The sequence below is a fragment of the Panthera pardus genome, unplaced genomic scaffold (genome assembly GCF_024362965.1).
Source record: "Panthera pardus isolate Hobbes unplaced genomic scaffold, ASM2436296v1 HiC_scaffold_3, whole genome shotgun sequence".
NCBI classification, from domain to species: Eukaryota; Metazoa; Chordata; class Mammalia; order Carnivora; family Felidae; genus Panthera; species Panthera pardus.
In genome coordinates, this window is record NW_026526876.1 from 10,180,475 (window position 1) to 10,197,082 (window position 16,608).

The 16,608-nt window shown below is 60.3% G+C and overlaps 1 protein-coding gene and 1 long non-coding RNA gene across 2 annotated transcripts in view; one reads left to right on the top strand and one right to left on the bottom strand.

Moving 5' to 3' along the window:
- Positions 1 to 300: 300 nt before the first annotated feature.
- Positions 301 to 16,608, bottom strand: part of DNAH2 (dynein axonemal heavy chain 2) — a 92,402-nt gene continuing 76,094 nt past the window's right edge. The window contains 23 exon segments of the mRNA XM_053892166.1: positions 301 to 650; positions 793 to 943; positions 1,104 to 1,178; positions 1,284 to 1,460; positions 1,915 to 2,029; positions 2,144 to 2,295; positions 2,393 to 2,621; positions 2,868 to 3,052; positions 3,231 to 3,422; positions 8,498 to 8,688; positions 8,903 to 9,086; positions 9,240 to 9,388; positions 9,482 to 9,668; positions 11,251 to 11,377; positions 12,296 to 12,495; positions 12,865 to 13,009; positions 13,128 to 13,261; positions 13,453 to 13,601; positions 13,833 to 13,983; positions 14,133 to 14,199; positions 14,271 to 14,419; positions 14,590 to 14,715; positions 15,274 to 15,438. Coding sequence (XP_053748141.1) covers positions 496 to 650; positions 793 to 943; positions 1,104 to 1,178; positions 1,284 to 1,460; positions 1,915 to 2,029; positions 2,144 to 2,295; positions 2,393 to 2,621; positions 2,868 to 3,052; positions 3,231 to 3,422; positions 8,498 to 8,688; positions 8,903 to 9,086; positions 9,240 to 9,388; positions 9,482 to 9,668; positions 11,251 to 11,377; positions 12,296 to 12,495; positions 12,865 to 13,009; positions 13,128 to 13,261; positions 13,453 to 13,601; positions 13,833 to 13,983; positions 14,133 to 14,199; positions 14,271 to 14,419; positions 14,590 to 14,715; positions 15,274 to 15,438 — 3,555 coding nt within the window. The 3' untranslated portion in view covers positions 301 to 495.
- Positions 12,381 to 15,622, top strand: LOC109245929 (uncharacterized). Its single transcript, XR_002071157.2, has 5 exons — positions 12,381 to 12,489; positions 12,913 to 13,025; positions 13,211 to 13,947; positions 14,166 to 14,906; positions 15,293 to 15,622. It is a non-coding gene; the product is annotated as an uncharacterized LOC109245929 (long non-coding RNA).

Below are 16,608 nucleotides of genomic sequence, written 5' to 3' on the forward strand. Positions count from 1 at the left end.
TGGGTGCAACCTACTGGGTCCGGCCCCGATCCCTGCCGGACGAACCCCTATTCCATTCGGATCACGCGCGTTTCCCAAAATAAGCCCCGCCCCACCCGCCCAAGTCCAGCCCCGAGATTTAGCCACACCCGGTTTAGGCCCCACAGCCCTGCCCCCTCGTTCAAGGCCACACCTCCCGCTTCCCAAGCTCCTTTCCCAGTCCAAAAGCAGTAGCTCGCAGGGGTTCGCTTCCTCTGTGAGATCCGGGCTTCCTCCCTCCCCAACCCCCCACCACCCCATTGAGAGGCTTAAGGCTTGTGGTTGCGGGTGTTTTCCTGCTCTGAGCTCCAAGACAATCCTTCCACCTTTATTAAAGGCTAGCTATCTCCAGGGCCCCATCCCGCGGCGCATTCGACCACGGCCAAGGCCAGAGTTAAGTCCAGCCCTGGTCCGAAGTGCATTAGAGTCCCTAGAGTCCCCGACCCTCCCTCAGGCGGGGAGGAAGAGGAGGCCTCCTCAGTTGTCCAGGCTCATGAGTAGAGCGGTGCCCCTCTTGATCCAGTGATCAGATGTCATGGTCCCGGACCGGAGGTCGATGCCAATGACGAAGGAGGCTCGGTCTGAGCTGCCTGCCCGGTTGGGATAGTAATAGCAGGGACAGGAGTACATGCCTGCGGGAAAGGAGAGGGGATGGGAGTCAGAGCGCTGGGGCCTCTGGGAGAGCAGGCACAGGTGTGGGGGGAGGGGCGGGGCAGAGGAGGGGCTGGGATCCAAACTCGGGGGCGGAAGGTGGGTCTGAGGGCGCCATCCCACCCTTGGCGCTCTTCTTTCGGCTTTCTGCCGGCCTGAAGTGGATGGTGGGCATGGGGCAGACGAGCTGCATGGGGTCCGCCTCCACCAGGCAGGAGTTCTTCCAGTCCCAGCCGGCGCCCTCCAGGTACAGGCCCCGGACCCACACGCCGTCCTGGGAAGACACGGGGAGAAGTCTGGACCCGAGGCTGCCAGCACCCCTGGCCTCTGGCCTCCCTTCTCCCTTGCCAACCAGCTGTTTCCCCCCTTTGCTCCCAGCGCCCTCCTCCACCAGACCCGCCTTTGTTCCCAGTCGGAGCACATCTGGCTCCCACCTTGGGTGGGTACACGAGGTTGCTGTCATCCACGGTGGAAACGATAAACTCCCAGGAGAGGCTGTCCACCGAAATCTGGGGATGGAAGGCGAGAATAAGGGGGGGGCCCCAGAGAGGAGCGAGCCCAGGTGACCAGCCCCCCCCCCCCGGTCCCCCCGTCACACTTAGCATGTGGCTCACGTTATTTTGGCGAGCTGAGGCCTGCAGCACGGCAGTGAGGAAGCCGGTGGGGAAGGTGAAGCCGGACAGCCAGAAGATCACGGGAGGCCGGGCCCGGCTGGCCCACAGCTCAAACTGCTCCACACGTGTGGCCAAGTCCCGTGTCCACGAGGCCAGTGGCTTTTGTGAGGGATACGCCTGGGGGAGGGGGAGGCGGTGCGTGTGTACGCGTTCATTCGTTCACGCGTGCCGATCTTTACTTGGTGCACTCGGGGCAGATAGGAGGAGATGTGGTGTCAGCCGGGTCCCCCGTTACGGCAGGCAAAGCTGTCTCCAAAAGCCCCCTCCCGGGAAAGGAGCATAAAGCGACCACTAGTTAACCAGGCCAGCAACAGTGCTGTCCGGTTACCGTGAACGAAGCACCTACTGAGAGCTGCGCACAGCACTAGGAATCCCTGACGCGTCTTCGGAGAGGTTAGCGACTCGCCCTAAGTCCCTGAGTTAGTAACCGCAAAGCCAGCTTTCAGCTTTGAATCTGTCTGGCTCCAAAACCCAGGCTCCCTGGTTTTGCTCCTACAACCGGGAGGCTGGGGGCACCGGGGCCAGAGGTCAGCTCATTGTTGCAGGAGGATCGACAGCTAGGTCATCTTGCCTTCCCCCAGAGTGGCGGGACATGGGCATCGAAGATGCAGCTGAAAATCTCTTCCAGGCTTGTAGACATGACGATGAGGCCCTGGATGCCTTTTTCTAGATCTGTCAGGGAAAACCTGGGCAGGGTGAGGTGGGAGCTTAGAGAAGGGCCTGGCAGAGCCATCTCAGGTGGGGGGCTGGGGGGCGCCTTTCCTCCCGCCCCCTCCCCACCGAGCCCCTCTCCATCTTACAGGATGGTCTCCATAAGCTTGTTGTATCTCTGGATTTCCTGCAGGAGGACCACGTTGAGGGGGGAGGGGTCCATGGCCAGCAGTTTCCGGGTCCCCTCATAGTCGATCATTTCAGGGATTTTCTGTTTCACATCCGCAGCCAGCTCGAGGACCTGACCCGGGCAGGGGCTCTGAGTGGGGGGGGGGGGGGGGCCCTCTCCTCCCCGCACCCCCACTGCCCCCCCCTCCCCGGCACCCACCCCTGCCTACCTTCTCTTCTCGGCTCTGGCCTCCCGCCCTGGTGGGTGTAATCTGGGGTTGCAGGGACAGCAGAGTCTCAAAGAGAGTTCGCGCCTCAGTGATCTGGGAGGCCACATCCGCGTTGGGGTGCTGGCCAAAGGCCTCAGGGGGGTCCATGGTGGGCAACATGCTGATGTACTCCTTGTAAGAGGCCAGACTCCCATCTTTGGGGATGAAGTAAGTCTCCAGTGCGGACAACCTGGCGACCCACAGCATAATTCTCACCACGCTGTGGGCCGCACCCTGGGGCTTCGGCGCCAGGCCAAGCCCCTGGCCCCTCTGCAGGCGCGTGTGCCCCCTCCGCCGGCTCCCTGCACCTGCTCCCCTCCCGGCCCCACAAACCCCGCCTCCTGGCCTCCCCTCCAACGCTCCCCCCAACCCCAGTCCTGCCACCTGGCCTGCCGGGTGTCCTCTGGCCCCCTGTTCGGCGCCACCTCCCCCTCACCGGTAGAAGGGGGTTGAGAGAGTCTGGTCACAGAAATAGTCGTTGATGTAGGTGGTGAGCAGCCGCCGGTCCCAGTCATCCGTGACGTGCCCGCCGTAGTTGACGCCGGCGATGAGGTACTTGAGGGCATCCCAGGGTGTCTCCTCGTACTCCTCCAGGTAGAGACTCAGCAAGTTCTCCGACACCTGTGCGTGGTCCCAGCCCCCACCCCCACCCCCACACACAGTTAGGGGAGGAACTTCCCTCGGTGGCAGGGGGCGGGGGGCGGGGGGGGGGGGGTGGGGGGTGGGAGGGGGAGGAGCCGCAAGGCAGGAAGTGCAAGGAGAGGGGGCGCTGGGATGCCGGCCCCCTGCTAGCACAAACCTCAAAGTCAGAGTCATTGAAGCCGTAGACGATGTTCCAGCCGAGCTGCAGGAACTTTTTGCGCTCCAGCAACACGGAATGGAAGAAGCAGAGGGCAAACAGAAGCTTCTTATACTTGGCAGGTTTGGAGCAGCGGGAAAACTGCGATTCCGTCATCAGCTGGTAGAGGCGCGTCATGTTGGCCTTTAGGCCCTGGGGACAGTGCAGCGCGGAGGTGGGGTGCCGTGCATCGTGCCAAGCCCTGCCAGTAGCACCGCCACAGTTGCGGAGGCTGCTGACTGCACGAGGGCACTGGCCGAAGAGGTCAGCGAGGGCTGCAGTGCAGCCCTTGACCTGCGCGCCAGGATGTGCACTGATGCACGGGACTGGGTGGGCGCCTTTCTCTAACTTGTACGCGGGCACTGTGTGGGCTACTGGGAGCTCTGCCTCCTTGTCCCCCCACTTTTGATCCTCTCAGCCATGATGTTCTCGACGGCGGGCAGGCCGGCTCGATTTGGGAATACCAGAAAACATGAGGACCTATCCGTGCAACTATTAACGGACAAAAACGTACACCATTAGGTACAGAGGTTCAGTGTAGATTAGAGGAGCCGTAGTGTATCATCGAGGAGGGGCATGCCACGTGATAGATTTATCAGGCTTCAAGAACAGGTCGGGATTTGGACTAAGTCTCACAAACGGGAAGGAGGTCACCAGGCTGAGAGGAGGGCCTCGGTCTCCTGGAGATGGAAAGAATTGAGGGAATAAAGGCACAAAGGGGAGAATAAGTGAGGAGATGGCTCTAACTGAAGTCAAGCTCGAGGACTCAGGTGGGGTCAGAAGGGCCGTGGCTCACCAGGAGTCACGGGGCCACTTTCTGTCTCGAGTACTACCACAACAGGTTGAAACGGTGCTTTAAGAAGCCCCGTCTATGAGGGACAGAATGGAGTCGGGAAAATACGTAAGCAAGAATATTGTCATTTGTAACATCAAAATATGTAACGTGTCTAGGAATAAGTCCAGTGAGAATGTACAGATCTTTATAGAGAGAATGACAAAACTTCACTGAAATAAAGATTACGTGGAGAGAGACGTACTATAATCATGGAGTGGGAGACTCGATCTACTAAGGACGTCGATTTCCTCCAAAGTGATCCACAGGGTTTTGTTTGTGGAACTCGACAAGCTAATTCCAACATTTCTGCTGGAGAATCAAAGGCCATGGCATAGCCTGAAGAAGAATGAGGTAAAGAGACTTGCCTTACCAGCTAGCGAGCATTATTATGGAGCCAAACAGGAACTAAGACGGTACCTCCTGACCCGAATATAATCAACCCGACCAATGAACAGAGAGATAAAGGGCCCAGAAACTTAGGTGTGCGTAAAGGGGAGTTAAGGCCTGGCAGGCATCGAACGTCGGAAGGGTGATGGTGGGCTATTCGATGATGGTACTGGGAGAATGGGTTATCTACGTGGGGGGCTGGGGGGCAACAAAATTAGACTTCTGCCTCATTCCACACTCACAAGGATCCGTCTCAAGTGGTTAAGACACATGAATGTGAAAGGGTATAAAACTCTTTCTTTTTATGTTTGTTTATTTTTGAGAGGAAGAGGGAGGGAGCGAGCGAGCAGGGGAAGGACAGAGAGAGAGGGAGCCACACAATCCGAAGCAGGCTCCAGGCTCTGAGCTCTCGGCACAGAGCCCGATGTGGGGCTCGAACTCACAAACCGTGAGGTCGTGACCTGAGCCGAGGTCGGACGCTTAACCGACGGAGCCACCCAGTGCCCCTATAAAACGGTTTTGAAGACGGGGGAGTGCCTTTACAACCTCGCAGTGAGCAAAGATTTCTTGAACGAGACCTAGGAGCACAAGCCATAAAGAAGAGAAGAGCTAAATTCCATCTCATACAAATTAAGGATCTCCATTCACCAATAATAATAGTTAACAAGGGGGGGGGGGGGAGAAAAGACAACCCGCAAAACACAAAGCGGACGAAGGATTAGGTTGTGGAGCATATGAGGAACCGTGAAACATAAGCAGCGTGAATCAATGTCAAGTACCCAGCGCTGAACGAAACAAGCCAGACGCACCTTGAGAAAAGTGGCTGCAGCCGAGTGGGGAGGGCGGTGGGAACGGGAATCGTCTTTCTTACACAGGAAGATGGGCACACCTGTGTGTATTGAATTGGGACCCATGGGGGCGCCCGGGTGGCTCAGTCGGTTGAGCATCCGACTTCGGCTCAGGTCAGGATCTCATAGTTGCTGGGTTCAAGCCCCACGTGGGGCTCTGTCGGGCTCTGTGCTGACAGCTCGGAGCCTGCTTCAGATCCTGTGTCTCCCTCTCTCTCTTCTCTCTGCCCCTCCCCCGCTCACGCTCTGTCTCTCAAAACTAAATAAAGATGTTTAAAATGTTTTTAAAAATGAATGGGGATCCTTTATATCTTTGCATATATTTTAGAATTTTTTTTTTTTTTTGAGAGAGAGGGTGCAAACAGGTGTAGGGGAGAGGGGCGGAGGGAGGGAGAGAGAGAATCCCAAGCAGGCTCTACACTCAGCACGGAGCCTGATGCGGGGCTTGATCCCTTGACTCTGGGATCGTGATCGGAGCTGAAATCAAGAGTCGGACGCTCAACGCACCGAGCCACCCAGGCACCCCCTCTTGCGTGGATTTTATATTCTTTTGTATCTGCTTAATATTTAATGAAAAGGAAAGGACTAGAAGGCAGGCAGTGATCCAACCAAGAATACCACTCCAGAATCGCACCCAAACCGGCGACTGGGGGCTGTGGTCATGGGGACCTTCTTACTTGTAAGACTCAAATGAGCCACCATCCCCTTGACTATTGGGGCTGCTCTCGTGTATCCCGATGCAAACACTGGCCTCTTTCACAGGACAACAAAATTGCAATACCTGACCTAGAACAGATCCTGTGCTGGGGGAGAATTTTAAAAAGGACATGACTGGGTCCTTTACCACAATCGGAATATATAATAGATTGGGTTCAAACGCTCTATCCGTTTACTGAAGTTGGGCAGCTGTGCTGTAGTGTGTATTGAAAAAAAAATAAAAATCCTTCTCAGGATTGAGCCCTTTATGCCAAAATACACTGAAGTATTAGTGGGAAAAGACCATGATGTCTTTCCCAGTTTACTCTCGGCGTTCGGAGAAAGCATGTGTGTGTGGAGACGCAGAGAGAGATCAAATGATAAGGCCGGTGAGGCAAAATGTTAAAAATGGAAGAGTCTGGGTAATGAGTCCACGGCTGTGAGGCTGTGAGGACACAGTGTTTGTGTTCTTCTTCTTCTGTTTTTGTTTGTTTGTTTGTTTGTTTGTTTGTTTGTTTGAAGTAGGCTCCAGGCCCAGTGTGGGGCTTGAACTCAACACCCTGAGACCAAGGGTCACACTCTTTGCCAATGGAGCCAGCCAGGAACCCTAGAGTAGTCTTGTTCTTACAACTCTTGCGTAAGTTTCCAATGATTTCCAAGTAAAACATTTAAAAATAGTGCCCTCTTCGCCACCGAGAGAAATCCTGTTGCAAACAAGTATGCCGTGAATGTTCGGCCTTCCCTGAAGCTCTGGCTCCCGCCCGGAGGTTCTGCAGACCCCGGGTGGTGGGGACAAATCTCCCCTGGGTGGAGCCGGGGCGAGCCTCCCCTCCCCCCTCCCCCCCCCCCCCCCGCAGACCATCCCCCCTCCTCCCAGGCCGCCCCCAGATTCCAGGTGGCCTCCACCTTCTTATGCGGCCAGAAGTAGCACCTGCCTCCGCTCTGACACACCTGTGCCCCTCGCGGGGCGCTCAGCCAACAGAGGGCCCTCTGCCACCAAGGCATACACCTTTCTTGGAAAGCAAAAAGAGGTTCTTCGAAAAACGGAGGCGCGGCTAACAGCACTGGGCCGAGGAGATCATCTGCGGTGGCGGGCTGGCCACTTGCTCCGAGAGTACGGGATTTATGGTTCTGGCGTGCCAGGAGGAAACGCCTCGTCGCCAGATGGAATTCAGACCCGGGAGTGCGTTTGCTTCCCGGGGCCAGAGACGAGGACTGGGCAGGATCAGGAAGAGGACAATTTCTCCATCGAGTTGTGAAAGGGGGAAACGGAGAATGAGCCAAGTTGGAGGTCAAGGACCGAGCCTGGAGATACGATCAGAGGCCAAGAGGAAAAGGAAACACAGGCGTGATAAGTGACGTGGCGGGAGACAGAGGGCGAACCCCAAGCGCGTGTCAGGGAAAGGGTGGGGGGGGACAGTTCACGGCGTCAACTGCCCCAAGGCAGGCGAGGAGGATTTACATGATGAAAGACGTGTGTCCAGACTTACTGGTTGAGTACCTATTACGTACAGGTGCTAGTCACAAGGTGAGCAAGACAGAGAGAGAGAGAGAGAGAGAGAGAGGCAAAAGATGTGTCCTCTGGCCTCGCGGAGTTTCCAGTCTAGAGAAGACAGCGGGCATTCGTCAGAACCAAGCTCACACGGTAAAAGGACCAGCAGGAAGGTTCTATGAGAGTGTATCACTGGGATGCTGAGCTCAACGAGGAGGGCCGAGGCCTGAAGGGGCGAAGGAGGGGGCGGCGGGGTGGGGGTGGGGGTGCCCAGCAGCTTGTGCGGAAGCCTTGGGGCAGGACGGTGCAGAGTCTGGAGGAAGAGGAACAAGATATTTTAAGAATTGAGGGTGGAGCGAAGAGAGGGAAGGGAGAAGGGGTAGGTGGGGCCCAGAGGCACAGGGTGGGGGGAGGGGGGCTCACAGGCCGGGTCAGCAAGGGTTTCCGTCTCGACTAAAAGCACCGAAAAGCTACTCGAGCGGCGTAAGCAGAGGTGAACAGGGGGGACACAGGAGCGCGATCGGTGTGGCCGCATTCAGCGGTGACCTCCGGGCTGGAGAAAAACATTTCAGCAGAGCTGGAGGGAGAAGGGCCGGCAGCCGGGGGCACTGGGGAGAGGTGGAAGGAAATGCCGGGAGGCAGGGAGGTCCTGTGGACCAGTTGTTTACTCTTCTGTGCCTCAGTCTCCTCTCTGTAAAATGGGGGTGACGGCACCTACCTGAGAGGGTGTGTGTGTTCTCAACGAATTTGGTAAAGGGACGATGCCGGGCACGGGTAACCGGCTAGCGGTGTTGGATCCTACCGCTCTGTGCTAAGAGCCTGGCGCCCGGAGGGAAGAGGCGGGGGGGGGGGGGGGGGTTCTCTCGAGAGAGGCGAGCGGAGCCCGGAGGCCAGGCGGCTGTGGAGGCTGGGCCTCCCGCTGGCGCCGGCCGCCGGAGAGCCGGGCCAGGCCGCACGGCCAGCGCCGTACCTTTGGCGGTTCCGTGGTCATCTTGATGCTGGCCTGCAGGATGGAGATGGGGAAGTCCGGGTGGGGGCTGGAGCTGAGCCAGAGGCGGAAGGAAGGGTGAGGTTCCTCCACCTGCAGCTGCTCCACCAGCTTGTCCAGGTTGGGCATCCAAGACAGCGACAGGTGGCAGTTAGCTAGGAACACCCAGTGTCCTGCAAGGGGGCACTGGATTCGGCGGGAGCCCTTCCCCGAGCCCTGTGTGTCCCCACACGTCGCACCCGATTCCGCGCGTGCGGGGGGAGGGGGTGCCGGGGGCCCTCCGGAGAAGCGGGGGCTGCGGTCACGGTAGTGTGACGGAGGCCGGGGCCTCCGGGGAGTGAGACGCGCACCAGGGACGGGGGTGGGGGAGCAGGACGGGACGCTGACCCTGGAGGACCCCCTCTCGCAGGAGCCGGGCGGCAATGGGGGCCTGGCCCTGGCCCAGGGACAGGGCGTGGAAACGCTGGGCCATGCCCATGTGCTCCGCCAGCTGGAGCAGGGCGCCGGAGGGGTCCACACCGGGAGACAGGATGAACACCAGCGGGGTGCGTGGGGTCGAATCCTCCAGAACCTGCCAGAAGCATGGGGTGTGAGAAGGCCACGTGAGGCGGGGTGGGGGGAGCGGGGACTGCCCAGGAGCAGAGGTTGGGGGCACCGCAGAGCGAGGCAGGAAGGCCCGGGGGTGCGGGGCGGGGGGGGGCAAGGAGGAAACCAAGCCACTGACCAGCTTCATGTTGAGCACGGGCGGCTCCACGAAGCGGGAGCCGAGGTTGGAGACGATGAACGAGGCGACACAGAAGGCCACCCGGTCCTGGCGCAGGGAGCGCACGATCAGCATTCGCTGCATCTCATTGCAGGCGTTTTCCCACTCGCCTGGGGACGGAGAGGGCCGGGAAGCAGACGCTCGTTCGCTCGGAGGGACCAGGGCCAGGGAGCGAGGGGAAGGGCCCGGCGGGGAGGGGGCACCTGGCAGCATGGCCTTCTCCGGGGTGGCGCTGGTATACCACAGGTGCCAGTCACGAGGGTATTGCTCGAAGGAGTTCATGAGCCCGTGGAAGTTGGTCAGTTTGTCCAGCTCTGTGATGTTGTCCCAGTAGGCGTCGGCGAGCCAGCTCGTACACGGGTTATCCATCTGGCCCTCGCGATCCAGGACCTGGGCAAGGAGAGAGGAGGAAGGGGACTGACCGGAACCCCTCCAAAGCATTTAATGATGAGGCAGCCGAGACCCTGCATCGGGCACCACGAGGAAAGGACTATGGGAGTCCCAGAGGCACTGGGCTCTGCCTGGACTGGGGAAGTCAGTTGGGGGGGGTGGGGGGGGCGGGGCAGGGTCTCCCCGGCACCGAGCGGACACCTCACGGTGCAAATTTGGGGAGCTGGCGCCCTCTGCTGGCTTCCTGGTGACACTGTCTCTCGCCCTAATGACCTCGCCCTGCAGAAAGGCCCCCTGCCTTCTTCACCCTCTTCAGCAAATACTCTCTGCTCACCCACTGTGTGTTCTGAGCACTGGGACGCGGCGCTGAATATAAAGGGCACATATCTCTGCCCCTGAGGGGCTTATTTTCCAACATGGGAGGGCAGATAATGAGCCAAAGACATAAATAATTAAGTTATCCAGTGCTAGGTGAAGGTGGCAAGGTCGCGCCACAGTAGAATGAGCTGAACGGCATACAAAAGATTGGGAGTTCTGGGGGTAGTTTGAAGTACTAAATAGGAAAGTCAAGGAGGTCTCGGGGAGGCGCAATCTGAATCCAGCGTTAAAGTTGGTGAGTGGGAGCTGCGGGTGCACCTGTGGCAGAAGGGACAGCGAATGCAGGAGCCCTGGGGGGGGGGGGGCAGGGCAGGCCATGGGAGGTGACACCAGGGAGGTGGGCATGCTGACAGACTGGGGGTGGGGAGCATTGGGAGGCTCTTAGTTATTGGTAACCCGGATGAGAGGAGAAGTGCCCGGCATTGTCCAGGGGGGTGGAGAGAGGCCGGCCCAGGAAACGTGGTGTCACCGTCTGGCAGGTGTTTTTAAATTTGTTTTCAAAGTTTATTCATTTTTGAGAGAGAGAGAGAGAGAGAGAGAGAGAGAGAGTGAGTAGGAGCAGCGGAGGGGCAGAGAGAGAGGGAGACCCAGAATCGGAAGCAGGCTCCAGGCTCCGAGCTGTCAGCACAGAGCCCGACGCGGGGCTCCAACTCACCGACCGTGAGATCATGACCTGAGCCGAAGTCGGACGCTTAACTGACTGAGCCACCCAGGAGCCCCTGTCTGGCAGTTTTAAGGGCCTAATGGATTTAAAGGGAGTCCATTCGGTGTGGGAGTGTTTTTCTCCAGCTAGGCCCAGCCTCCTGGGCCACACAGGAACAGGAGAGCAAGATCGAGCCAGAGTGGTGGTTTCGCCAAGCAAAAGCAATACGGGAGTGGGCGCTGAGGGTGCCTGCGGGGGGGGGGGCGGGGGGGAGCATGTAACGGTGACCATGGAACCCAGGCTGGGAAAGGAGGGGCTTGAGCAGCAGTGCAAGAGGCGAGAGACCACACCTGTCAGTGGGTCACAGGTAAGAGGGGCCCCAAGTCATCACCTGTAATGTGAGAGGCCCCCCCCACCCACCGCATCCCCAGGGAGCCGGACACACCTGCTCCTGGCACTTTTCCTTGGCTCGTTCGCTGGAGCCTTGGGCCTGACGGTCCGGCCCGGAGTCCTGGTCATACATGTCCCCGTCCCCAACCTTGACGCCTCTGACCGACTCACCACACCCCCGCGGAGAAAGAAGTTGTACTCGTCCATGTTGAGCTTGCCAGAGGTCTCCAGGATTTTGGCACACATCTGGAAGCTGAATAGTAGCTTGTGGCGCTCAAAAAGGGTGCGGCAGGTGTACCTGAGAGACGGGCACCCGGAGGGCGGAGGGGACAGGAAGCACAACGTGAATGGTTACTGACTGCGGGTCCTACAATCGCGGAGCCTTACGCACAAGCAGGGCCTTAATCGGCATCTAGCCCAAACCTTTTGTCCACGGCCAAACCCTCAGGGACCTAGAGAGCTCACTGGTGAAACCAGTCATTCATTTCCATTAAACAACACGCAGCATCAATTTGACCCCTACTCTGTGTAGGTCCTAAAGGCAGAGTCATCTCTGAGCCCCAGCCTCTGTCCTGGAGGAAGTCAGCAGAAGAGGGAGGACAGACAGAGAGCCCACCGATTAAGCGGTGATGTGATGGGTCCTGTACGGGGTGGGCGGGCCTCCGAGGGATGGCAGGGCAGGGGGCCCCCACTGGACAGTTTCTGAGAGGAGCCGCCCAGTGCAGGCGTGGGAGAGGAGGAGCAGGGAGGACTCCCGGGAGAGCTGGAGCATAAGCTAATGGGCCTTGGAGCAGCCGTGGGGAGCCGAGCAGGGACGGTCTGCAGAAAGATTCACAAGTGAACCCGCGGGGCTCAAGGCCTGGGTGGCCAGGAGGAGGGTGTGGGCGCCGGTCAGGGGCCAGGACCCTGAAGGAAGCAGGAGGACAAAGAGTGTGGTCCCCCACCCGCCCCCTACCCGGGACCAGGCCCCGCCCCAGCCTGCTGGATGTGGATCTGGATTTCACCGAGATTCCCAGTGCTTGTGGGGCACGTGGCCACTGGAGATGCGCGGGCAGCGTGGACCCTAGCGGATACGAGCACGGCTCAAGGAGCTCGTGCTCTGTCGCCACGGGGAGCAGGGGACAGGCCAGTGGCCGTGGCGCCGGGCAGCACTGGCGCGGGAGCGTCCTGGCAGATGCGGGGGAGGTGGGGGGCTCCAGAAGCGCGGGGCGCACACCTGTACACGGCGTAGGTGTGGTACTCGTTCAGGTAGTCGATGCGGTCCTCCAGCTTGTTGCTGCGGTGGCTCTTGTCGATGCTGAGGACGAAGAGGTTGATGTAGGCGTCCAGCGAGAACTGGTACATGGGGTCGATACGGCCCATGTCGTTGAGCACGAAGAACAGAACCGACGCCCTCTGGGCACATGGGCGGTAAGCCTACGGAGGGGCAGAGTCAGGGCAGGGTGGCGGGGGAGCGACCACGGGGCTGGGGGTTGGGTGGGGGACAGGGTCAGGGCCGGGGTGGGGAGGGGAGGCGGCCACGGGGCTGGGGGGTTGGACGGGGGACAGGGTCAGGGCAGGGGTCGGGGGGAAGTGGCCACGGGGCCGGGGAGGTGGGCAGGGGCTGGGGGGGTGGGTGGGGGACAGGGTCAGGGCAGGGTGGTGGGGAGCGGCCACGGTGCTGGGTGGGGACAGAGTCAGGGCAGGGGTGGGGGGGAAGCGGCCACGGTGCTGGGGGGAGTGGAATTGCGGGGGGGGGGGGGCAGTGGCCACGGGGCTGGGCGCGGAGCGAGGGGCGAGGCTCACCTCGCGGGCCAAGTCGATGTTGATCTCTGTGGTCTCGCTGGTCTCCAGCTGCTCGGTCACCTCGGTGGCGGTCATCTTGGAGGTACGAAGGGTGTTCACCAGCTGCACGTCGTCGAGCAGGGAGCCCGTGGCCTCATTCAGCAGCCTGAAGGGAAGCACAGGTAGGCGGGCGGGGAGGTGGGGAGTCCTCCCGCCCCAGCCCGCCCGCACCCGGGATTCTGGCTGGGCCGGGCGGTGGGTGGCAGCGGCGGGTGCACCCTCACCGAAGGATCTCGTCCTCCAGCTCCTTGAGCTTCCTCTTGCCGGCAGCGATGTTGATGACCAGCGAGTCCTTCTGTTCCTCCAGCTCCGGCCGCTCCTTCCGCACCACGATGCCCAGCAGCTGAGCCTCCAGGCCCTGGGAGCACGGGGACGCGCGGTGGGACTCGCGCTCTGGTGAAGGCACACCCCTGGCAACCGGTCACGCCTCCCCCCACCTGTCCCCCGCCGCCCAGCGCAGGGGGCCTTTGTCTCCACCCCGCCGACTCGACTCTCCGGGTGCTTCCTGCTCCTCGGTAGCTGCGTCCAGGCTGCAGCCCCCGCCCCCACCTGTTCCTTGACGGCAAAGTTGACGATGGTGGTCTTGGCCGAGGTCTCAGGACTGTAGTGGGGGTTGGAGAGCTTGGTGGTGATGTAGAAACGGAAATTGCTGTTGTACTCCACCTCCTTGTCTGCGATGCGCATCAGCAGCCGGCCGCCTGCAGCCAGGCCAGGGTCAAGGGCAAAGGAGCCCCGGTGACCAGGTGTGGGCTGGCCCAGCCCCCAGCCGGCATCCAGCTGCCCTAATGGGCCCAGCCCGGGGCTGTGTGAGCGGAGGGCCACAGTCTGAGGGCCGGCCCTCCCCCTCCAACCCCTCACCTCGTGGCCCAGCTGGCTGGTCTCTAGGATTTGTCCCCCAGCCCAACCCCATAGGAAGCCTGGACCCTCACCGATTCGAGCTACAGATTTGTTGAGCACAGGGTTAAGCGTGGGGTCCAGATACTCCTGAACGTTCTGGAGCAGCACTGGATATCCAAACTGGATGGCCTTTTCTAGAATCTGAAGGTAATTGCTCATCTGCAGGTCGATAATCTGGAGGCCCTAGAGAGCAAGGGAAAGAGACGGGAGACACGCTGAGGGGCCCAGAGTAAAATCTGACTCCGGGTCGGGCCTCAGGAAGAGGCAGGCTTGGGAAGAGACGCCAGGGGCACAAGAGCAGCCCCCGCCCTGCCCCTCCCGCCAGCCTTTACCTGGTTTCCTTCCATGTTCTTGATCCACTTCAGGGCCTGGGCCTGAGGGTCAATCATCAGTGCCCACCTGAAGGAGGGCGGTCAGTCAGAAGACAGGCTCCGCCCTTGCCCCGCCCCCGCTCCCGGCGGCCTCCTCACCTGTTGCCTCGGGTGACGATGATGCCATTCTCTGTGGAAAAGGCATCCGAGGGCAACCCTTGGAGGTTCCAGTCTCGAACTTTGGTAGGATTGGACAGGAAGTTATCGAAGGTGAAGCGCGGTGAGCACGGCACCTCCAGCTCCCAGATCTGGGCGGGGAAGAGCCCCGGACGTCAGCCTGGAGGCCCGAGCCCCGCTCCCCACTCCCCGCTCCGGGGCCCCTGCCCCCGGCCCCGGCCCCTGCCGGGTGTCTCCCCGACCTCCCCACAGCCCTGGTCTCGGAGCCCAAGAGCTCACGAGGACCTGAGCCCTGCCTCACCTTCCTGATCCATATCTGGGTGACGATCTCATCCCGGTAGTTGGTCAGGAAGGGGCCCATGTAGGACAGGAAGGCGGCGGCCAGGAGACAGTCACCTACCAGGTAGCCCAGATCCTCCTCCAGGCCCTGGGTGGGGGGCGGGGGGCGGGCAGGGGGTGTAAGGAGGGCCCCGGGCACTGGGGAGCGCCAGCTCTCTCCCCCGGACACTGGCTCCATCAAAGAGGTGCTTTGTCCTAAACCTTCGGCCCTGAGGAGTCCAACCTGGTTCTAATCACTTCGGAGTTGCCGCCTTTCACAGTGATCCTGTTTACATTCTGGTGATAAGGCCTAACCCTTTCCTGAAGCCAGGGGCTCCATAAAGGCGGAGACAGGATGCTGGGTGGGGGGGGGGGGGACTGTTTCTGTAAAGTCATCAAGTCCGTGGGCTTCAGCAAAGGCCCTGCTGGCGCTCGCTCCCCAGGCCTGTGCAAACACGGGAGCCGCCTCCCAATGGCACAGACTCGCTTTCCGCTGCTCGCACCATGTAGGACGGTGGGGGGGGGGGGGAGCTCCCGTCCCCCGTTCCTGGATGTCCCTGCACCCAGGGGTCCCCATGTCCCCCCGAGTGTCCCTCAGCCGACAGGGGGTGGAGCTCTGGGACCTGGCGGGCAGGGAGGAGAGCCGCGCGGGGCCCCCAGAGCTCACCTTGACCGTCTCCTCCCAGCGCGCCTTCTCGCTGGCCAGCCCTGACACCAGCAAGCCCGCTCGCTCCAGCTTCATTTCCATGTCCTCGGACTTCTTGCGGAGCTCCTCCTTCTGGGCCAGCTTCTCGTCGTACTGCTTCTTCAGCATCTCTAGCTTCTCGGCCACCTGGGAGGGACCAGAGCGAACGGCTCAAACGCCACTCTGTGGCCGCGCCGCTCGGGGGTTCCGGTGGCCCATCTGGCGTTTCGAGGCCTTGGGGCCTCCGTGGCCCGGTGTGCCATGTGACGATGCTAACCCCTACCCCGTAGGGCTGTCGCAGACAGAAAACAAGACAAAATATGTGTGGTGACGTGAGGTCTTCTGTCCCTTCCCCTCCGCCACTCTTTTCTTGGGCCAGGAAACTTCTTGTCATGAAACTCAAGGCCGGGTAGGAAGACAGTCCCCTTGGAGCATAATAAGCCACATGAGTCGCACTGGCAAGAGAGGATCAGAGGGCACAGAAACGACTGCCAGCCCCACGCCAGTGTGGCATGGCCCTAAGGCAGGACCTCGAGAGAGAAAGAAAAATCTAGAAACTGTTGGAGAGAGGAAGAGGGACTCCATCTGGGGCAAAGGCCCAGGTGCAAGGACGCACACAGGGATGGGGATCCAACTGTGCTGAGTTCACGTGCTGGCCTGGTGCCCCTGACCGGGCCTCATCTGGGCTGTGGGAAGGAGGGCACAGGGCGCAGGACATGGGCCCAACCACTGAGGTTGACCTCCAAAAGACCCTGGAAATGCAATAGATTAACTCCCCAAGAAACTGTCTTTAAAGCAAAAGCACCCAGGGCAGCTGCGTGGCTCAGTCGGGTAAGCATCCGGGTTCAGCTCAGGTCATGATCTCACGGTTCAGGGGTTCGAGCCCCATGTCAGGCTCTGTGCTGATGGCTCAGAGCCTGGAACCTGCTTCGGATTCTGTCTCCCTTGGTCTCTGCCCCTCCCCTGCTCACGCTCTGTCTCTTTCTTAACAATAAATAAACATTAAAAAAAAAAAAAAAAGGCAAAGTGGAGGTCCCAAATGTCACCTTCGGGTGACAGCACGCCTTCCAGGTCAAGCCTGGGTAGTGATGTTAGAAGGTATTAACATCCAGGGAAAGAAGGGGTCACTCCGAAGGGGTGAGTCAGCCGGGCCACTCAGGGACGAAACACCGGCTGGGGGTCTAGAAAGAGAGGGGCGCCCTTGCACTGGCACAGGTGGGCTTCAACCCGCTGGAGGCCATGCTGTCCGGCGGTCTTCCCTGCGTGCCACCTGTCGCCAGGTTCACGTGACTGCCTCCCCCCGCCCGCGCAGTCCAG